Source organism: Leopardus geoffroyi, chromosome C3, assembly GCF_018350155.1.
Source record: "Leopardus geoffroyi isolate Oge1 chromosome C3, O.geoffroyi_Oge1_pat1.0, whole genome shotgun sequence".
Taxonomy (NCBI): Eukaryota; Metazoa; Chordata; class Mammalia; order Carnivora; family Felidae; genus Leopardus; species Leopardus geoffroyi.
In genome coordinates this window covers 85,891,540-85,914,820 of record NC_059338.1, presented here as the reverse complement: position 1 = coordinate 85,914,820, position 23,281 = coordinate 85,891,540, and the positions used below count along the sequence as shown (strand labels likewise).

The 23,281-nt window shown below is 41.6% G+C and overlaps 1 protein-coding gene across 2 annotated transcripts in view; it reads left to right on the top strand.

Moving 5' to 3' along the window:
• NSMCE2 (NSE2 (MMS21) homolog, SMC5-SMC6 complex SUMO ligase) overlaps positions 1-23,281 on the top strand; it is a 216,977-nt gene that overhangs the window by 30,462 nt on the left and 163,234 nt on the right. For both annotated transcript variants that reach the window (XM_045453702.1, XM_045453701.1), the window contains exon 3: positions 7,787-7,893. In XM_045453702.1, coding sequence (XP_045309658.1) covers positions 7,787-7,893 — 107 coding nt within the window. The remainder of the gene's footprint in view (positions 1-7,786; positions 7,894-23,281) is intronic.

Genomic DNA, 23,281 nt, shown 5'->3' with positions numbered 1-23,281 from the left:
TCTGTGGGGAGGAATAATTATGGCTAAAGTACAGTGTAGTGAGAAGTAACAAGTTTCTATTAAATATTGCTCAAGCAGTGAGTAAGTCATTAAATTTGACTCCTGATGAATATATAATGATTGCTTAATACTAGGCTGCCAGGAAAAACACACACACACACACCCACTCATAGAGGTAGGTGTGTATGTAGATATATGTTGCTAGATATGGTTGGAGCTATATTTTAAGGGAGGAAGGGGTGTGTGTGTGTGTGTGTGTGTGTGTGTGTGTGTGTGCGCAGAGAGGGAAAGGTATGGTTTATATCATCATTTATTTGAGTTCACCCAGAAAGAAGAAATTTCTTGTTTATAAAATATAGACGAATCACTGAAGAGATTAGCTGTTTCAGAAAGTAAACTCTTTCTATTCCTTGGCCCATCTGTTCTAGGAAACTTAAAGGACAATCAGGCAATTCCCCTGCCCCATTTTCTTTCCTGCTCCTTGCCAAAATGGACATATGTACTCGATGGCATTGAATATTTATCAGATCCTTCTGAGTGTGTGATTCATGTTGAATTGGAGTCAGCAACCCCATAAGAACACTAGATGGCTGCTTTGTCTTAGTCTGGCATTTTATTGATAAAGTACATGGAGTTGAATTTAATCAACTCTATGTAATTGGTATTGTTCCTGTTCAGAAATGCTTGCACATGACTTTGTAGGGGGGAAAGAACACCCGATTCTGCAATTTTTATTTATTTAGGACAAAATTTCAGGAAACAACTTGGCCAGGGGCAAAACTATACATCTGAGTCAGGAACAAAAAGTTGGAAAGGTTAAGTAGGTGAAATTTGTCTTGGGCATGCCCCCTAACACACACACATTCACATGTGTCCTAGTTGTAAAAGTAGAGAAGTTTTATGGACCTATAAGACATGAAGCATTTAGTCCTATTCTGGAGATTAGGGAGGATTCTGGAAAGGGATCTGTGGCTGAGATCATAGAGAACAGCGGAGCAAAGCGAAGAGACATCTGGTAGTGTAGAGAGGTAATACAAAGATGTGTATGGACATGCTAGGGGAAAGGAGGGAGAATGTCCTCTTTTTCATGTCTGTTTCACTGAAGGCAGTTCTTCTGAGGACCGGGACAGTGGTAAGAGAACTTGGCTCTAGGTGCTGTGTGCTCAGCCGTTTCAGCTGTTTCCCAAACCTCAGGGCTTGGGCCTAGGGGAAGAGAGTTTATTTCTCTTCGTACATACATGCCTTAGGCTGCAGGCACAGGCAGCGTGGCTAGGGAGGGGCCTTATTTAGAATAGTTGGTCAGAGGTGATACCTTCCATTCTTGCCAAAATGGTCACCGGTCTGGAATGAGAGCTTGAGGTCCATGCCCACTGGACTTGGGGAAGCCAAGGTAAAGAATCTTCTGCTTCCCCATTTCTAGCCATTTGCCTAAAATGGCACTATATTGAGCAAGTAAGGTGTGAACAGACCCTCACCAATCTTGGAACTCACCCTGGAATAAACTCTTAGGAGTCCACACTGTGCTACTTAACAATCCCTGTATTGCTGCAGGCTTATTACCTGCATCTTTTGGTCCTAAATAGGGGACTTGGCATTTGTCTTACATGAATCTACATTTGTAAAAATAGCTAGTTTGTCACCTCCCTTCCATTCCTTTTCTCAGATCTGTTTCTTCTCATTTTGCCCTGGTCTTTCACAGTCAAGCAACTGGCATTGACTGTTACTGTTCTGCTTTTATAACTTGTTCCTGCCATCACCTTCCTCTCATTGAAGCCTCACGGATTTTGTTTTAAGTTGAAGCGATTGCAACACGAAATCACCCACTTCTGCTTAGTGTGTTCTACAGATCATGTAACTTTAATGCCTATTCGACACTTCAAACAGGGAATAGTAATAGTTATAATATTGCTGTTAGTGCATTTTGACATTGAGTAACAGATGACGTGTCTAATGAATAGCGCGGCTGCTTAGATTGCATAATTATAGGTTTGTTTGACTTTAGGAAAATCATATGCAGGCCAACTGCATCCATTCAGAGACTTTTTGTACTATAAAAATATCAGAGTGCTTCAGTGTAAAAGAAGCCCTCCTTCAGTGACTATCATTTTTGATTTTTCTAAGGTTTGCCACTGAACAGGAAAAAGAAAAATCAAAGAAAACCCATCTTTTTAAAACGGGTTTAATTCTGTGGCTCTCTCTGGTCTAAATAACATTTTAAAAGTTCTTCCAGTGTTTGGGATGGTGCTGACCAGGATCTCGGGGTGTAGACACACAGATTTGTAGGAGGACATCCCCAGTACTGGCATACTTACAGAAACAGTTATCACTTTATAATGTAAATCAAAGATTATCTGTGCCCTCTGGACTTGATTTGCCAGGGTGGGGTGGGGGGATATATTTCAGCTAGTTATTGTGCTAACTTCTTGGAACAGTTCCCTAATTAGCGTGCCAGATGTGTTTGTTATACGGGATTTGTGGACTCACCAAGCTCTCTCCATGAGACTTCCCTATGTATTTATTGGCTTAAAAATGAATGTTCAAGTGTATCACCTATGTATGTTCATTTTATTAATACAAGCAAGGCCTGATTATAATAAATAAATGCTTACTGAATGGCACATCGAAGAAATGTAAATATTCCTAGACTCCCCAGACCCCGTTTGGCGGGGGGAAGGCAGTCAGAGGCGCAGGTGATAGAAATGGTTTGCCACAGGCTCCACTGAGAAGTATCTCTGCAACACGAAGACTCCAGGACTTTTCCCTCCCTTCCCCTTGAGCATTGCTTCGCTACTGTGCTTGCCTGGCTGCTGCTTCCATGTCTCTTGCTGCTGCTGCTGCTGCTGCTTTTGACCTCATGCAGGTTTGATTTCTTAGCAGCTGGAGTCCATTTCCTTATCTCCTAGCATTTGGCGGGTGACTTGGTTGCGCTTACAGCCTCTCCAACTGGCCTTGCTGATGTGCAAGGTCACTCTCTTCACCGACATGAAAACTTAGTAATCTTCTAAAAGGGAAGAATCATTTTCTTTCTGTTATCGGTTTCGTCTATGTTAAGGAACTCCGATAGCATTTGAGTGGCATAGCCAGGACCTTACTTAGAATGGATCAGGGGCTGAGATGAAGCTTGGGGCCAGGACTTCGTCCCTACCGACGGCTTGTTCCCTGGATAGTCACGGAGGAGGACTTGGAGGTGCTTCCTTCTCCTCCTGTTTAAGCACCTGTTAGCACAGATGGGCAAGCCCACAGACTTCGCCACCGGGAAGCCTGAGTTGGCCGCTTAGCTGTGCGCTCACTACCTTTAGGGTGCTGAGCAAGCTCCTTCCGCTGCTCAGTTTTTCGCTTTTCTCATGTGTAAGGTACATATAAAAAAGTTGTTGTGAGGTTTACTGTAAATGGTGTGCTCAGTATAGTCTTGGCACATAATAAAGTGCTTACTAATTGTTAGCTACAGCTATTATTATTACGTATTTTTTTCATCGTTTGTTACTGCTTTCCATGCTTTATCATCCTCACCGATCTCTTGTAATGCCAGGCTTTTGTGGTACAGTGATAATTTCCTCTCCGAGATTGTCATTCTGTACATTTTAACATGATTTGTGTGCTTCTCCCCCCCTCGCCCGCCTACCTTGCCTCCACCTGTTGGTGCCAGTTTTTTTCCGATGGAAGTCACAATGAAAATATAATAGGCAAAGCAGTTGATATCATGTGTCTTCTTTACGTTTTATTTTTTGAATATTTCTTTTGAGAGAGAGAATGTGCGTGTGGGAGGAGGGGCAGAGAGAGAGGGAGACAGAGAACCCCACGCAGGCTCCGAGCTGTCGGCGTAGAGCCCAACGCAGGGCTCAGTCTCACAAACCATGAGATGGTGACCTGAGCCGAAATCAAGAGTCAACACTTAACTGACTGAGCCACCCAGATGTCCCTCTTTCTTACATTTTAATTCAATACAATATCTGAGGCAGGACAATTCACAGTTTGGCGAAATTTTAATTTTCAAATTTATTAACGGCATGTGAGAACATTGATGGAAGAGGCGCTATAATTCTTTATTGGATCCCAGGATCATTAAGGCATCGTTCTTGCGGTCAAATGGGTTCAACTGTGTTTGGAGAGACAAATGCATGTAAGAAAACAAGATTGTTTGTGATTAAAAGTACCGAAGTATCAAGTGTAGTGGTTGAGAAATTAAGTGAAGGAGGAGATCCTCCTAGGCTGGTATGGTTTAGAAGCAGGTAGGGCAGGGGCGCCTGGATGGCTCAGTCAGTTATGCGCCCAACTTCGACTCAGGTCATGATCTCACAGCTTGTGAGTTCGAGCCCCAAGTCGGGCTCTGTGCTGACAGCTCAGAGCCTGGAGCCTGCTTCGGATTCTGTGCCTCCCTCTCTCTCTGCCTCTCCCCCACTAGTTCTCTGTCTCTCTCTCTCTCTCTCTCAAAAAATAAACAAACATTAAAAAAAAGGGGGGGTCTCCTGGGTGGCTCAGTCAGTTAAGGGGCCGACTTCAGCTCAGGTCATGGTCTCGCGGTCCATGAGTTCGAGCCCCACGTCGGGCTCTGTGCTGACAGCTCAGAGCCTGCTTCTGTTTCAGTGTCTCCCTCTCTCTCTGCCCCTCTCCCATTCGCACTCTGTCTCTCTCTCTGCCTTTCAAAAATGAATAAATGCTAAAAATTAAAAGCAGGTAGGGCTTGAGTTCATCCCTTGAAGAATGTGTAGGATTTAGTTTGGTGTCGATTTTCAGGACTTTCCTGTAGGCTGGGGAAATTTTGATAGTGGGATGATGTATTGTGTAGTAAAAGAGCAGGCCGTCCACATACCCATCCCAGCCCACGCCCACTCTTTAGACAACAGCCAGCCCCATGCGTCCTTGGCCATTCCCAGTTCCTCTTGAATCCTTTGGGGGATTTATTTTGGCCTGTTTGCCTTTTTCATGCAACACTATGCTCTTTTCTCACGTTGATTCTTTCGTAGGGCAGGACACAGGTTCCCTGTGCCGTTTCTGAAACGTGAATACATATCACAGTGTTAAAAGAGATTATTATCGCAGTTGGGAAATAAAGGTTAACAAGAAGAACACGAAAGAATCCTAAAGATTGCTACTTGACGGGGATGTCCTCCTGGCCTTTCTTCCAGATTTCTTTTGCCAAGGGGACTCCTTCTAGTTTTAGGTCTCTGGTCTACAGCCCGTTTTGTGGCTCTGCAGCGGCCCCAGACACTGCCTTTAGCCCGAAGTTAGCGGACTGGGCACTGGGCGTCACCTTCAGGTGGAGTGTGATTCTCAATTCCTCTCCGACTGGCTTCCTGATCTTTTCTGGTGTTTTCCCTCTCTTGCCTCAGGCTGCACTATTCATCACTTAGGTTCTTCTGCTTGTCCCAACATTCTTTGAGCCCTGGAGCCTTAGGTGAGGCTGCAGGAAGCCACAGATGGCCTCCAAAGATTCTTCCCTCAGGCTTCATGCCGTCCAACCCCGACCCAGCAGCTATCACTCGTTTTCTCCTTTGTGGGGAAGGTTTCCTTGGCCTTATATCTGAGATTGCCATCTGGTTCAAGTCTGGCTAGCATCTGTGGGACCTTGATAATGAAAACTGTGATCCCATTTATTTTATTTTGCAAACTCTTTCATAGCATTTTTAATGTCAAAGGCACATTTTTACTTGCTTTCTAAAATAAAGTCATTTAATCCCAGAGGGAGATTGCTAACAGTATATTGAATTCCACTGATTAACCAGACGCAGTAAAATGCCTGCCTTATATAAGTCACAAACCAAACAGTCTAACAGTTTTATTTGGAATATGACTTGAGTCCTTTCTCATACACCATTTTGTTAAAAATGTATTTAATTTGGGGAACGTAAATACAGGTTTTTCTTACATAAACATTGCCCCTTCCCCTTCCTCAAAAACAAACGAAAACCCCTGTAATGAGATACGCGTACAGATACAGTGTGGATTCTGGGTGTTAACAAGCTAGGAGGCATTCTACCAGAAGCAGGTTCATCCAGGAGACTCTTTCTAAAATGTGCTCGTCACTGACTACTGTAAGATTAAAAACACCACTTTAAAGTCTAGGAAAATCACTTTCAAAAGCCAAAATGTAAGTGTGTTTTCCGTTATTTCATGACTTTGGGATGATCTGTCACATTGTTCTTCAGAGTAGACAAGAAATAGTGACATTTGTGTGAGCTAAGGTATGTGAATGGACTATGTGCATTCCCAAATGTGATTGCGTAAGTTAGTTTTACTTTCTTTTTGTTCAGCTCTTTTAATGTTAACATTTGCATTATTTCACGCTCTTGATCTTTTCCTGATCTATTAAATTGTATGTTTAGAGGTTGGCGGGAAAAATACATTTAAAAGCACTTAAGAACGTTACCCCACTTTTCCCGTGTTCCAGTCACTCTTCATAGTCTCTTGTTGCATCAGGTATTTTATCAACAGAGTAAGCATAGTTGTTTCATATTCTGACTAGTAGAATTCCAGTAACTGGTAGAATATTCCAGTCTCTGAAACATTTGTGGATCTGTTTCTGCTGGTTCTTACTCTTGGTGTCTTGTTTTCTTGTGTTTGTAAGGTTTTTTGTTGTTTTACCTTTCCCCCTGTGATCTGCTCATTCTCCTTCGTAATTACTTGCAGGGATTATTTGAGACCTAGGATTAAAATGTCTCCTCCTGGGGCGCCTGGGTGGCGCAGTCGGTTAAGCGTCTGACTTCAGCCAGGTCACGATCTCGCGGCCCGTGAGTTCGAGCCCCGCATCAGGCTCTGGGGCTGATGGCTCAGAGCCTGGAGCCTGTTTCCGATTCTGTGTCTCCCTCTCTCTCTGCCCCTCCCCCGTTCATGCTCTGTCTCTCTCTGTCCCAAAAATAAATAAACGTTGAAAAAAAAATTAAAAAAAAAAAAAAAGTCTCCTCCAGAGGGGAGTACCTGTGGGTGCTTTCGGGGTGAGACCACCTCATGCCAAGATCAGAGCTTAGGTTCCCCAGGGCAGCCTAGGCTGCAGAACCAGGAGAACTGGCTTGTGGTCACACTTTTTAAGAAACAGGTTTGTTGTCTCTCCCTCTTACCTCTGTCCTGCTCAGTGGCTAAGGCCAACCTTGCCACAGCCCGGAAGAACAGGGTGGCATTACCTCTGGTTCCTCTATTCCGAAGAGTAGAGACCCAGCTGCCTGGGGGCAGGCTATGCAACTTTGGCATTCTGTGCTCTGCTTTTCTTTTTCCGTTTTCTTTAGATTTTGCCTGATTGTTTCTAACTTGTGACTCTTGTTTTTAAGAATTCTCCCTCCCTCCCTCCCATTCCTTCCTTCCTTCCTTCCTTCCTTCCTTCCTTCCTTCCTTCCTTCCACCCTCCTTCCTTCCTGTTTTATCTGATTGTTTTTGTGGTTTTCAGTAGAATTGGTCCACATGACCTAACCTACTAGAAATGAAAATCTTTCTTATTTGATCTTTAATAATCCCGTGAGGTTCATTTGCAGATACGTGACTGGGCTGCTTTAACCAAAAAGGAAACTGAGGCTGAGCGAAGTGTCGTGGTTGGTTTAAGATCATACAACTAAGTGGCACAATCTTAGGAACTCCTAGGTCTGAGTCTGCTTTTTTTTCCACTCCAACTTTTGAGCCTTCTTCTACCGAGTATATTCTTAGAATTTTGAGTGAGACAGACATATGTTAAGGAGGTCTTCAGACAACATGTACTACCTTTTACAAAATTGCTTAGATGATAATAATTAGATTGGAGCAACTTTTTCAGAGATGACATTTTAAATTGACAACAATAATTGCTTTCTTTTTCTTTCAGCTGAAGTGAGTAGTGAATACAGTATGGACAAGGCAATGGTTGAATTGGCCATGATGGATCGGGAACTAAGCCATTATGTAAAGGCTGTTCAGTCTGCGATAAATCATGTAAGTTTATACTATTCACCTGGTAATACTTGGTTACAATTCATTGACCTGAAAACAGAAACACAAAATCAAAATTTCCTCCATCCTTTCATATGTCCCTAGCATTACTGTAGCAGCTGTTAATTTCTTTTTAATTAAGTAGTTTATAGAAAAGGAATCGGAAGTGTTTTCCCAGCTAGGCCACCTAGGTTTAATTAGAATATTATGCCTTGGGCACCTGGGTGGCTCAGTCTGCTCAGGTCATGATCTCACAGTTTGTGAGTTCGAGCCCCACGTTGGGGTCTGTGCTGACAGCTCAGACCCTGAGCCTGCTTCAGATTCTGTGTCTCCCTCTCTCTTTCTACCCTTTCCCCACTCATGTTCTGTCTCTCTCTCTCTCAAAAAAAAAAAGAAAATTAAAATAAACATTAAAACATTTTTTTCACATTAGAATATTATGCACTTTTTTGGTCTTGAAATCTTTAGTGTAAGCCTACTTTGAACGTGAGTAGATTTTTATAAAATCTAAAAACTGCATAGAATGTGTTTTTATTGTTATGTTTACTTCCGCACACGGTTTAGACCAGGCTTAGTTACTCCTTCTCTAGCTTTACCTAATATGCAGCTATTGTCAAATTCATAGGATCAGATAATATAGGAGAATTCTAGAGCGAGTTTAAAAATAAAGAAGGCTGACATTTTGGTTTTTCCAGGAGCCAAACTTATCTTTGTTGACTCCAGCTGTCACAGGAACAACACATAAGGCAGTTAAGGTGGGAACATAGCAACATCCGTTTCAGCAGTACCGGGTTGAGTAAGAAATGAGCAATATGATTGCAGTAATATTTCTGAGAAGTCCTTTGTCCTCTGAGCAGTGGAAACTCCCCTTTGAACTGATTTCAGATACCTGTGTAATAGGGTATCTGGTACTTCTGGTTTCTTTATTTGCCTTTTCTTACTTCTATCTATGGGAAAATTCCAAAAATCAAATATTTTATAAGACTGGCTACTATTCAGTGGAAGATACGTTTTTGAAAATAGTTTATTACTTAAGCTATAATTAAATGAGCATTGCATAGTTATATGTTCATAGTTCTATGCAGTTTTTAAAATTTTTTTTTTTTTAATTTTAATGGTTAGTATTTAAGTGTAGTATTTGTGACTTAAGAATATCTGCTTTGTATCCAAGAAGTAGTAAACTCATTCAGCTTGTAAAAGTATGATGTTTCTTACCATTGTCGCTATGAGTACTGGGACTGGGAGTATTCCTTCCATAGGAAAATATGAAAATGACATCACGTTGGGGCATTTGAAACTGGATAACAAAAAGCGCTTATTAGACCAGAGGTTTTCAACTCTAACTGACCCTCAACCAGCCCGTTCCTATTCTAATGAGATTCTGATTTCATTTCTGGAGCAGGATTGGGGCACCAGTATATTTAAAAAAAAACTCATTCTAATATGTATTCAGGGTTGGAGAACACTGACTTAAAAGAACAAGGCTGACTTTATAGGCTAAATATATTTTCAACCAAGATTAGGGTTAGGCCTATTATATGGATCAATTCTGCTTTGACCCTTACATTCAGTGGAGGTTATTTGATCGGCCTTTCTATCTTTAACTTGGCTGTTGTGCAAATGTAATAGCACAGGGTACAGTATAGATAAGAAAATAGATTTTGGCAGTTAAAGAACTTAATGTGATTTTTTTCTCTGTTAAACTCTAGGATTCACAGATGTTTAAGGTGTTTTATGTAAAGAATTGACCTCTTCCTCCTTCATAAAGCCAAGTCACTCATTTAAAAAAAAAAAAAAAGACAAGAAGAACGAAAAAAAAGAAAAGAAACCTTCACCAATATTCATTCAGTAGTTAACAGCATTTCTTTTTTCTTGAGACGCTACCCTATTATCCCCACCCTACTAAACAGGAAAGATTATACTTTGAGTTTTACCCTACTTTCCAGCCCTAACCTTACACTAGATTTTGGAGCAACTTGGATTTAGTGATTCTGGTCTTTCATAAGAGGAGAAAACATGTTTTTTGTCTTTTTCTGATGCAAAGTGGTGCCCTCCACGTAAGTGTGATACAAGACCAAGAATCGCAAATCATATTTATGAGGTTTCTCTGACCTGAAACCATGTGGGGGCATAGCGGGGGATATGACCATTATTATTTTGAGGGAAATACTTTACACTTTATATGTATGCTGTGTACTCCTTCCATACTTGAAGTTATGGACATTGCTCTCTTACTGCTTATTTTGGCAAGGAGTAAAGAGTGAGCAGCACTTTGAGAGGGGCCAGAGTGGTGTGGCTCTTTGGGAATAGCAGTGGTCTAGGGATCAGAGACTCTTCCATCCATAGTTCTTCCATTTGCTAAGTTAGATCCCGAGTCAAGAAAGTTAACCTTTAGGAACCTCATGCTCTTCATCTATACAATTCTTGGCCTGCCTATTTCATAAGATTATTGTGTGAATCAGATTAGAGACTATGTGTCAAACCTTTGACATTCATAAAATTTGATGGAGACATAAGATACTGGGTTTTTGCAAACTCAGATGTCCAAACGTTCGTTTAAAAGGTGGAACAAGATCTTAAAGGCAAGTCGTGTTTCCATCGCTACAACATTTGCCAAAATTGCGATCTACCCGCTGGTCTTTCTGTTTGTGAATTTTCATACAGTTCTAGAAAGTTAAAAAAATGTCTTGACATCATCACAGAGTATTAGAGTTTATTGTTTAAATAGATGTCTCTCTCCTACTCTCACCTTCACAGGATTCTGAAGGTCATACACCTCTGAAAAGGTGTTAGAAAGTTTACTTTGGAACCTTTCAGGTGTGGATCCATTTGCCAACAGTCTCTGGGAAGTCCCTTTGGCACACAGCAGAAGCTCTCAGATTGTATTTCTTTGTCCTTGGAGAAAATAGAGCTCCTATGATCTACAATGCCTGAAGATGTTATTTAGAATCAGTATTTATATTTCAGAGCTCTGAAACTTAAAAAAAAAAAAAAAAAAAAAAAAATTTGTCCCAGCTGGTTTATAGAGGGAATATTATGCAGTGATCCCTAAAAAAAAAATTCACAGTCTATAAGTCATTTATTAAAACTTTCGGGATAAATGGGTATATCGTCTAGCTATCATAGCTCTTTAAAAACATTCATGTCAAACCACAGACAGTTGTGTATGAACTTTTGGGAGACTTTCAGTCATGAACCACACACGGGATGGAAGCTCTTTGAAACCTGTAAGACGGGACATAGACACTCATGGCACCGTTAGCTTCTTTCACCACTGTGACGGCCAGGGGAAAACTTCCCTCGGTTTCATGTCGAGGACAGTGATGTTCTGCACATGATGCTTTTGATGACCTCATGTTTCTTCCCTTGATTTCTAAGCTTTTATTATTTGAGTACATTGAAGTATATTATTCTCATTGTTCTCAGAAATGGGCTTCTTGTTTTCAAACATTCGTTGAATAAATACTTACCGAGCACCTATGTGCCAGGCAGTTCTAGCTGCAAGAAATAGGTCAATCACCAAAGCCCACATGCCCACCCCCTTCATGATGTCTGAAGTCTAGAGAGAGGGACACATGTTTGACAAAGAGCAATACAAATCTTATTAGCGACTGGTGCTGTATACAACAAAGGGAAAATAAAGTGTTCAAGGAGAGTTCATAACTCAGGGGGCATAATACTGCTGAGTGGTTGGAGAACTCCTTCCTCAGGAAGTGGTATTTAATGTAAGATGAAGGTCAAGCGAGTCTCAGCATGGGGATCGTGATATATAGCTTCTCTGTCTTTGCGACTTCTACATGAAGTGGAAGCATCTTTTTGCTGGCTGTGTCAATGTCAAGAGTTTCAGACAATTTGAGAAATGAGGCCAGAGAAAGCCTACTGCTTTATATAGAAAGTTTAAAGTATGTAGAGTAGTGGTATAACATACGTAAGGCTGGCCAGTGATTGATTCATCCACAGATAGGGGTGCCTACTATGAGCCAGGAACTGTGAGTAGTCATTCAAGTCATGGCAGCAGTTGATTTAAGAATAATTTTGTTACCGCTCTTCCGCTTCTCCGGCCATTTGACTAGTCGAGCAGGGGTCATCCCTCCCAAAGAGAAACGGTGAATTGGTTTTGAACAAACACTGGTAATACTGTGCATCTCTGTACTGTGTATTTCAGTGCTTATGTGATTGTTTTAAATTAAACCTGTAGTCCCATCTTGGGGATTCAGATTCTAGAGGGTGGGAACCAGTTTAGTTCAAGAAATCTTCAGGTCCATTTCTCAGGTGTGTGTTTTTTCAAATAAGATGCTAGAGTCCAGCCACTGTCGTGGGGGTGATCCTTGCAACTTTGTAACCTTAATTCTTCTGGAGAAAAAGGATGGGCATCACGAAGCTGAATGATAAACATCCTAACAGACTCAGATGAGTTACTCACATTATTAGCAGTCACAGATTAAAATACACATCCGCTGTTCTTTTCAATGAGCAATCCAGTCCTAGAAGCTTAGCGGACATGCACATTACACTTTGGTGTTTATGTTTTTGTCATGATGCTTCATTGTGTAATGTTACTTTAACAGACTTTCACTCTTTGATTTTACCTGTATGTTGTTCTTTTAGTGTGCTGCTTCCACATGTTTTAAACTAATATGGTGAGAGTCAAAAGGGTAGAAAGACACCTCATGTAAGCTGTTGAAACTAACACAATCTTAGATATAATAAAAGAACAAAGTGGGTCAAAGGTATAGCTTACCTCAGCCTTGTTATTATGCAACTACATGATTTAGAATGTTTTTTGACATACCACTTCCCTATGCCTTCTCACCCTTCACCTTTCATCAGTTTGTAAGCTTTGCCTTTTGTAAATCTTATTTTCAAGTTACCTTAACATCCACTACTTTGACGTGAAATCTTACGAGGTATCTTACAACTTGAGAGTTGCCGTTTCAGTTTAACCAGATTTGGGGAGCATTCCCCACTTGCAAAGTGAATGTTTCATAGCGCCTGAAGGAAGTTTCAGGCCAGAGGATGTAATTTATTAGCTCTGATCATCTACCGACCGAACATAAAAATGTACTCCACATTGTGAGTCATTGACAAAAAAAGAAGGGGAAGTTAGTTTGGGGGTTACAAAATTTGAAGACAGAAGATTCCTGAGCATGAGAGAAATTACCGTTGTCAGCACAATAGCAGGAAGGTGAGAGATGACCGTGGAATTAGTGAAAATCTCTTGCAACCATTCGGGAAAGTACTGGAGAAGACCCTGTCTTCCATTCCCTGCCTGCTATACTTGACACAACAAAATGGTGTGTGATCTTTTACCATTTTTCTTGTAAAAAGTTTCCTAATGCTTCATATAGAGCCTTTTGTCTATAGGAATATTGCCCAGCTGTGGGAGTTAAGCAGGAAAAAAAAAAAGTTGGTTTTAGGTATTCACTCTGCAGCTACTTGGCCCAGAATATGTCTGTTTCTTTGATTACTGGTAATTAATTTCTGTTCTAGTGCTTTAGAACTCCCTCTGCAGTTATTCCCAAATTATGCTGGTGTTTGGTAGCATTTTGTCTAATACACAGAGAGAGTGGTTAGATCTGGCTATAGTATTTCACTAATTGAGTTGCTTCTGTAGGAAAGAATCTAGATCTAAATCTTCTAGGTCACCAAGCGTTGTAGATGCTTTTTATGGGTGGTTTATAGAAGTCCACCTGAGTGTTTTTTAGGTATTAAGTGCTGGGTTTTATTCAAAATTATCAAATGTTTACACTCTACTTGGCGTTAATGTAAGTCTCCAGTGCAGCATTTAAAAAAATTTTTTTTAATGTTTTTATTTATTTTTGAGGGAGAGAGAGACAGAGCATGAGCGGGGGAAGAGCAGAGAGGGAGACATAGAATTTGAAGGAGGCTCCAGGCTCTAAGCTGTCAGCACAGAGCCCGAGGCGGTGCTCGAACCCACGAACTGTGAGTTCATGACCTGAGCCAAAGTCAGACGCTTGACCGACTGAGCCACCCAGGCACCCCTCTAATGCAGCATTTCTTAAAGTTTGCTCCATAATACTAATTAATCAGGATGTGAATAAGTATAATAGGAAAAAAGGATTTCGTGGTCAAATAAGTTTGGGGAATGCTTGATTAAAAGAATTTCCTTAAAGACTCCAAAGCCTTTAATATGCTTTTATGTATTGTGATTCTCCAAAGGAAGTACATTTAGTAATTTCTTAAACTTCTTTAACTAGAAAATCTCATTGGAGGAAGAACTGATAATCTACAGAACCCACTTTGGGAACTGTTTCTATAGTGTCTACCTGCTTATATTACAGAGGAGGCTAAGAGGTCGGCCCAGCAGATTGTGGTAATCTGTGGCATCCAGGAGTGCATCAAACTGCCTATCTGAAATTCTGAAACGGGCCTGGGAGGTGTTAGTGTGTCAGGTCAGGAAAGGGCCAGGCCTCTGAAAAGACTACGCAAATTATTCCAACAGCGAAATGGAGGAAGGAAAAGTATTTTTTATATATGCAGCAATTGCTTGGCTATCGGTCTGTGAAGCAAACAAGACCCCTGTGTGGAGCATCGATTCAGGAGAGCGGAGGGAAGGAAATGTTTTCGAGGAGAGGAAGACAGGAGGGTACAGGGGAGGCAGAAGGAACATAGCAGCGATGTGTGCAGGGAAAGCAAGCAGGACTTTGAAAGACCTGGTTCACCACCCCACCCCAGTTAGACGCTGAGCATCTGGGCCGCAGTGGCCCCCACGCAGTCCTGGCAGCTAATTACTTGTGTCATTTAAGTGACATGAATGTTCTGTGATATAGCCACCTCCCGTTTTGTTTCTGACATCGAGCACAGCCCATCTGTAGCGTCAAACCCTTATTTTAGATAGTTTAGCTCCTTCCACACATACCAGACTTTTCAGCACAATTGGTAAGTATTAAAGAGCTTGAGATTTAGGCCTTCCCGAGTCTCTGGCAGTGGTGCTGGTGGGCCGGGAAAGGGCACGGGCAGGGGCCTGTGCTAATGGGCAGTGAACGGACAGGAGCAGTGGAAGAGAGGTGGGGAAATAGGTCGAATGGGGACTGGGTCACCAAATGTTAAGGTTCACTGCAAAATGAAAGCATTTTCTTAGCATGGAGCTGAAAGCGGTTGTTTATCAGTCTCATAATTCAGTGGTTCAGTTCCTGCCAGTATGCTTGGACTAATGAAGATCCGAAAGCCTCTTGACCTGTATATACAGAATTGCTAAAAATAATGTTAACAGTGAAATCGTGTGGCAGAGACCATCACAACCTACTTCAGAAATTCAGAGTAAGGGAAAAGAGCCTTTGCTTTTTTTTTTTTTTTCTTTTTTCTTTCTCCTGGCTTTTCTACATTTGAGCCCCAAGCCTCAGTTCCTTCTTAAAGTAGGGGTGCTAGTATTAATTAGTCCTAGAGTTCTGGTAACGATGGAAAATGATAGCATGAAAGCACCTGGAATAGTTCTGTCATACTAATTTATAACCTTGCCCAGAGCGTCTTGTAAAGGAGAAGTCATTTCCTGTGATCAGATTTAAATAGCATCTGAAAGGGAATTTTGAGTTAAAATTCAGAGAGGAGATGGGGCAGTAGAAAACCAGTGGGGAAAGGCCAGAGATGATGTTCCTTCGGAGGTTGAAGGTAGGGCCTCTCTCCTTAGAAGGCATCTGGTGGTGGTGGGAACAGAGCCTGGGGTTGGAGGGACCTTAGTCCCCATGGTGGTGTGACCAGGAAGGGGTGGGCAGAATTAGGGGGTGGGGCCCTTGAGGAGGCCAGCAAGCAGCCTAGCATTGGTGGTTGAGTTCGAAGTTCTCTGATCACAAAGTCTATTTAATGTCTGTAGCAACAAGCTACAAGAGATTATACCCTAGTTAGTGGTGGTTGAAGCGGGGGTCACACTAGAGGTAAGAACCAGACAACTGAGTAAACACTTTGGTAATTCAGGACCAACTTGAGGTGTCTTCTTAGATAGCCAAAAATTACTTAAAGATGTAAGCCAGATAGTTCAATAAATAGCATAACTATATACCCGTGTGCCCAGAGGAAGTCCTCGAGCTACATTTCTATCTTGAAGTCATTTGTGTTTACTTTATTAGTAGCACCCATTTGAAAAAATACCGGGAGAGAAAAATGCATTGGATTTATTGCTCTGATGCATTCTCTGCAAGTCGTCAGCTTTATTTCAAATGTGTGATCCCCATGAATTGTTGACAAGTGAGAGAACAGAAAGAGTGTAAGTGGGGAGAATATAAATGGGTTTCATTTTCTCAAGCTCTATGTGAGTTTGCAGTTGTATGGGTAAGGAAAAGCTTTCTTTTAGAAGTGGAGCCAGTGCCCAGTGAACTGTCATTGAGAGAAACGGTCTTTTTAACTCTGTTCCTCTCTGAAAGCCTCCAGCTTCTCGCAGTAGTATCACTTTATCTTTCCTTCTTTTGTGACATGGCCAACCTGATATTTCAACCACTGGAGCTTTTTGAATTTCATTTCTTTCTGCCTTTTTTTTTTCTTTTTTAGTTTATTTCTTTTGAGAGAGAGTATACATGCAAGCGGGGGAGGGGCAGAGAGAGAGGGAGAGAGAGAATCCCAAGCAGGCTCTGCATGGTCAGTGCAGAGCCTGACGTGGGGCTGGGTCCCATGAACTGTGAGGTTATGACCTGAGCTGAGATCAAGAGTTTATGATGGCTTAACTGACTGAGTCACCCAGGTGTCACCCTCTCCCCCCCCCCCTTTTTTTTTGAAGGAAAATTTATGTCCCGTAATACAGCATTCTTTAAAATAGTGAAAATCCTTGTGTTCATTTCTCATGGGCTAGAGTAATGCAATCAGTTGTTATGAACAGTTTCTAATTATTTCTTCTATCCTGCATTTCATCTTAAAATAATCATTTCGTTATCTTCCAGTAGAAAGTGAAATGCAGGAAGACCGAATCACTGTTACTTAAAATTGGACACAGTGACCAGAAATAGTTTAATGTGATTGCATCACATGATTAATCTCCACGTCCTTGACTTGGGCTTGCTTTTTACCTTTCCCTCTGCTGACACCCAGGGTCTCACACGCTTCAGTGCCTGCCTTCTCAATGCCACAGCTATTCGTGGTCCTTGGAATGTTACTGGTACCAAGGAGCAAACCCTCTCCACCCATCACACTACACTCTGTCATCCTGAGGTTTATTTTAGCCCCCAACATTGTAACAGAAGCCAAAAATGTCACATGAAATACAAAATAGGAACTTTAAATGGACTAAACCCTAGGCGTGCTTAGAGCGTCCCTCTTGCAAAATCAGAAATTAAATTTGCTGTGCAGTGTGGTTACACCGTGTTTTAAAAAGCCCCAGCAGAAACATTGCATGCTTAGTGTTTTCTTAGAAGAAGTTCTTAAGACATTACTTAAAGCACCTATAAATAATACAGATGAAATTAGGATATGTCCTACCACATTTTCTGTAATAGTGGTGAAATTGCTCTACCAGAATATGAAATTCAAGTGTTTTGTCTTTGTGGCGTAAAAATGTGTATGATCCCATTAACCGTGGTAAACTGTTCGGTGTTAATTTAATTGAATTTAATGACTGAGTTTCCTTTGACGCCTGTCCACTGAAGAGCTGCGTGACCTTCAACAAGTTTGCAAAATGAACTCCATAGTATCTGTTCATTCCTATCTTAGAGTAATTCTTTGATTACACACTGAGATATAACATACGTGAAAGCCCTGGCGAGGGCAAAGTGCTGTATAAAGGCATGGTCTTAGCATTGTCCTGTTAACTTTTAATTTCTTTCTCTTTCCACAAAAATGTCCACTACATGGTGATTTAAATCGGCGAACTCTTCTGAACTACCTGAACTGGGTATTAGTGGTGATGGGTGACTTATTTCCTCACAATTATTTTCCCATCCCACAGTTTAAACTGTGGAAGTTTTACATGTCACTTTTTGTCCTTAATTTAGTCATCTTTTTGGGTAAATGTTTATTTCTGTCTCCCCGCCCCGCCCACCTCCCAAGAGTTTTGCATAAATCTCTTGTAACAGTTCAACAAGTGACTCATGTAGATGGGGCTTGCTTAGTCCCTGAGTCACTTTATTATGAAACACTTGAAGTTGAGTATCTATATATAACAAGGAGGAAATAATTTTAAACAATTTATAATGTCTGATCTGATAGTTTCAGTGACTAACTCATCAGGCAACAATGGAGAAGGAAATTAATGAAAATTCACAAAGCCAGGAAAAATTAGTCTAAGTAATTAGTCTAAATAAGTCACAGTCACCTTTACTTCCTTCTCCCTCCTTCCCTGAGCAGTTGGTGTTTGATTGATAAGTGTGTTGGGTTGGGAAATAAAGATCTGGCTTCTAATACTCTGCCGTGCTGTAACCTTGGAAAAGTTGTGCTAATTCTATACTTTAGCTTCTTCATTTCTAAATCAGAGTGATAATAGTATTTGTCCTGCATACCTCACTGGCTAGTGGTAGATAAAATGAAATTATAAACAGTAATGTGTTGTGGACCCCTCCCCCCAAAAGATGAAAGGTGATTATTCTATAGTTAACTACATCCTGACAGTCCCCGTCTGACATTTCATGTCTGAATGGCCACAGGACTAGAGTGACAGAGATTTCCTGATTCTGCCAAAAAGAATGGGAAGGGAGTCTCTGTTGTTAGCTCCTAGAGCTGGGAAGAGGAAGATCATTCCCAGTGTTGGGATTTCTGAATTGAATCATGGAACACCATCTCCTATACAAGTTACTGTTCCAGTCTAGACAAATTTTTAAGAAGGATTTAATCATCAGTAGTTCATTGTGATCCAAAGTCTATAAAACTGTAACAAAGCCCAATTGTAGTATGGGTATCATTTTATGATTAAAATGTCCTGGGGGCGCGTTCGACTTCGGCTCAGGTCCTGATCTCGCGATTTGTGAGTTCAAGCCCCGCGTCGGGCTTTGTGTTGACAGTTCGGAGCCTGGAGCCTTCTTCGGATTCTGTGTCTCCCTCTCTCTCTGCCCCTACCCCACTTGTGCTCTTTCTCTCTCTATCAAAAATGAATAAATGTAAAAAAAAAAAAAAAAAATTAACGTCCTGGAAGATTTAGCCTAAGTCTGGACGATGATGAATTTACTTCTCTTGTGGCTTCCCATATTATTTGATATTTGCCTAGGGCTATTGATAGTTTGATTAAACCAGATTTGGAAGTGTCCCCTGATCAGTCCCCTGGCCCCTGGACTAAAAGTCTGAAACCAGTTTCCTTTGCCCAGGGTGAAGGGTGAGAAGCCCTCTGGGCCCCTAGACCTCTTTAATGATCACAGCGACCCTCCAGGTTAGGAAAAGTAGATGTGATGGACCCTGAGCCTCAGGGAGGTTAAGGGACATGCTGAGGTCACATGGTTATTCTCAAGAGGTTATTCTGAACCTTGATATTTTTTGTTTTTAAGTTCTGTATGTTTACATAATCTCTACACCCCACATGGGGTTTGAACTCATGACCACCGAGATCAAGAGCCGCATGCTTCTCCAACTGAGCCAACCAGGTGTCCCTGAACCTCTGTGTTTTGACCTGTAATTCAAGGTTATTGTCATGCTTCAAGACAGAGTTCATTGAGTTTACTCTGAGTTGTAGATTTCATTAGGCAGTAAGAATGCCTTTGTCTAGTGCCATTTATAAAGTAAGCTTCTGATCTTACACCTGTCTTATTACCAATTTCCCAAAGGTAAAGTTTTGGAACATTTAGCTTAAACAAAAAGTGATGCTTCACACTGATCTGACATGGATAAGGGAGGGATTTTGTTAGTAGTAAAGAACTACTTGAGTAAAGAATATTGTTATATGGAACTGTTACAGTAGAAAATAATTATGTTAGAAAAGACTTCATGTTCTAACATTCTATTAGAAAAGACTTTAGAACAACCAGTATTGATCTTTCTGAAACTTTGTGTCTGTTATATTTTAAAAGTGGCAGTGGTGTGAATATGAAAGAATTTTAGGGATTTGAGATAAAAATGGAGTAAATTTTTTGTTCTAGATTTTATAGTTTTTATATTTTTCCTAGTTTTTATAGATGCTTTATATTTGTATTATTAAAACATTCTGTCCTTTCCATAACAAAAGTAAACCTTGCCAACATTGCTCTCTTGCTTCCTCTGTGCCTCCTGGTGTTTTAAGTTGTGTTTAGTTAACTCAGGTTGAGTAACCGTTTTCTTCTTGCCAGGTTAGCCTGTAGATTTGTTCATGATTGCTTTTTAGAAGCACTGAGGGAGCAGTCTCTCCATGGTCAGTGTGTGGCATGTTATGGAACATGTAAGGAATGTTCACTGGGTTAGTGGAAGGAACACTGCAGTTGAAATCAGAAGACCCAGACTCATCCTTGCTCCTCCAGTGCCTGACTATATGACGTTGGGCTGGTGACTTGTTGAAATCCTCAGTTTCCTTATCTGTAAAAAGAGGGTGACGCCTCGTAGGGCTGCTACCAGGACTAGATGAGATCATGTAGGTAAAATACTTCATGCCTCATAGGAAGTGAGGCTTCCCGTAGTAGGCATTCAGAAAATACTAGTTGCCTCTTTTACTCTCCAGGCACAAGGCTGTGAAATTGGGAAACAGAATAGGAAAGCTGGTTTATAACTGTTTACATATCATCCCCGTGGAAGGTGGTATTTTCCATTGACTGCCCCCTTTTTTAGTACTTCCAGGGCAAAACGTGTGGGAGAATCAAGGAAAATAGGTTGGGGCTGGAAGATCTGGATTTACAGGGTGGCCGCCAAATCTGGAAATGTAGGTGAACACACAATACATGGTTTAATTATATAATATTACACTGCATTATGAAATAGTATTATCTGTGTTTTCAGACTTGGTGGCTACCCTGTGGCCTCAGCTCTGTCCCCTGTTAGGTGTTTGGTTCAAGGAAGTTACTTAATCTCCCTGGGCGCCGAGAATCAGATTATGTAAATTATTCTAAAAAGTACTGTATACAGACTAGGAAGCATCTGACCGGTTTTGTCTTGGTCATTGTTTTAATTTTCCTGGGTATAGTAGCTCTTTGATTAGGTTTGTGATGGATAGAATTCATTTTCATTTAGTCAGGAAACCTTTCTCACAAGAGATGAATTGGAAGGGAAAAGGCAATTTGATAGCTTTAGTAGTGGGAAGTAATTTCAAATATCAGGAAGCCATATTAATTATAGAGAAGGCAGCATCTGAGAATTTGATAGGCTGTTAGGCTGGAGTGAATGGAACAGGTAAGGATAAAGGAGCATTAATGAACTACTGGAGCATTAGTAATTCCAGAGTCTTTATCGTGTTGGGTGAGATGTGGTAACTGAGGGAAAGATCCAGCGTCTTATCTATGGATTGCCCTCATTCCATGCTGTAGATGTGTATGTGATATAAAGACAGGGGATTTGAAATCAGAGGTCTATTTACTAGAATCTTTGTGGCACTTAAGAACATTAGAAGTTACGGACCGAGAGAGGAAAAGGTAGTATTTCCGAAATCGGTATTTTGCCTTCTTTCTGGCTCCTACAGTCATACTAAATAGGTTTTCTGATGGACACTTAGCAAGAACAGAAGGAAGAAAACCACTTGCGTTTCCCTTTATATGATAACGGAAATGCTGAATTCCTTCTTTTTTAAAAAATTTTTTTTTCAACATTTATTTATTTTTGGGACAGAGAGAGACAGAGCGTGAACGGGGGAGGGGCAGAGAGAGAGGGAGACACAGAATCGGAAACAGGCTCCAGGCTCTGAGCCATCAGCCCAGAGCCTGACGCGGGGCTCGAACTCACGGACCGCGAGATCGTGACCTGGCTGAAGTCGGACGCTTAACCGACTGCGCCACCCAGGCGCCCCTGAATTCCTTCTTTCAGTTATTGAGATCCTCCAGTGACTGGAAGACCCAGGGAAGCAATGGAACATGGTGGAGACGCTCTTGCTCCCCAGTGGTTCCAGGTGTTAAAGGCTGGTCTTCCTGCTTCCGAATGCTCAGAAAGAAAGCACTTCTGTGAAACGTAGCCTTCCCCAATCCCCTCTCAAGTCTGCTTTCTTCAGGAGAGAGAACCCCAAGTATGTACATCCCTTCTCCTGCTGTCTCCCCTCCACACACTCACACAAAGACTAGAGCAAGGAATACGTCCTTCATTGTTGAGATTCGAAAGCAGGGCGCCTCTTTACCACCAGAGAGCCTCAGTATCACCAGTGACTGCGGACTTGTATGGAAAAGGGAAGTTTATGTAAATGTGTATAAGAAAATCGAGATCCTCAGTAATTGGGGCTTTTCTAGGAACCTTGAATTTGATGGGTGTAACAGAATAAGCAGGTAGGGAAGGGCATATACTATGGGCTTCATGTACTGAGAGTTGCATTGAAAGAAATACAAAGTCAATTCCGCAGCAAAGAGGCCGTGGAAGAAATAGGATGGGCATGGTTATAATATGGAAAAAAAATCAGTGGAACTCTTTTATGTAAAACTCAGTGTTTCTTACATTAGAAATGCAAGTGGCAGAGACCGTGTTCTCAGTCTGTCTTCTCTGCCCTCCGAAAGGCAGTGCCCCAGTCCTTGATAAGAAAGCATGTGCAATCTGGGAAACTTCTCTGTGACTCTCATTTGGTCAGTGTTGAAACTAACCTGAAAGTCCATTTGGTTGTTCAAAGGTCTCCTTAATCATGTAGTTAGAATGTTCATTTGATAAACATTACCTGGCTTATCATTTCAGAAACTGTTAGGAGAATTTTTGAAATCACTAATCGGTGGGTTTAATTTCTGTGGGACTGCTCATGAATTTAAGCTGCCCTTCTAAAGAACATAGCATCCCATCTCACAGACTCATGATTGTCTTAAAAGGCTGTGAAAACACGGTTCTTTGTGTAAACTCTGAGAGAAGCTTAACAGGGCCCCTTTGACAGGCTCATGGGAATGGCTGCATTCTAAGCTGCATCTAGAAGGAGGGAGAAAGGAAACATCCGCAGAAGGGCGGAAGAAAAGGAAAAGGACTGTCGCTCTTTTCTGCCACCTGCTCTTTGTCCAACCGCACATCTCACTTCATGGCCATCGTTCCGTGCTTCCTCCCTCCGTTCTCTTTGTTGCCATGACCTGTCTGACCTACGTGGCGATCAAAATAGAGCAGTTTTTTAGCGCTGCGTGTGTCTGATGCTGCTGGTACCTCTTACACGTTACCGCGTATCCTCACGACAGCCTGTGCAGTGGACGGTGTAATGTTTTTGGGGAGAGACGGAAGCTGGGGCGGACAGTTAGTGACATGCCCGAGGTTTTCCACACCTTGTGCAAAATCCGGTGGGTATTGCCTCACGTGACTTCTCTGCTATTGATACCCTCTCCCTGCTGAATTGCTGTGTTCCATTTATGACCATGCATGGCTGTTTTTCTTTCCGTCTAGCTCCTTGGCCACTTCTCCA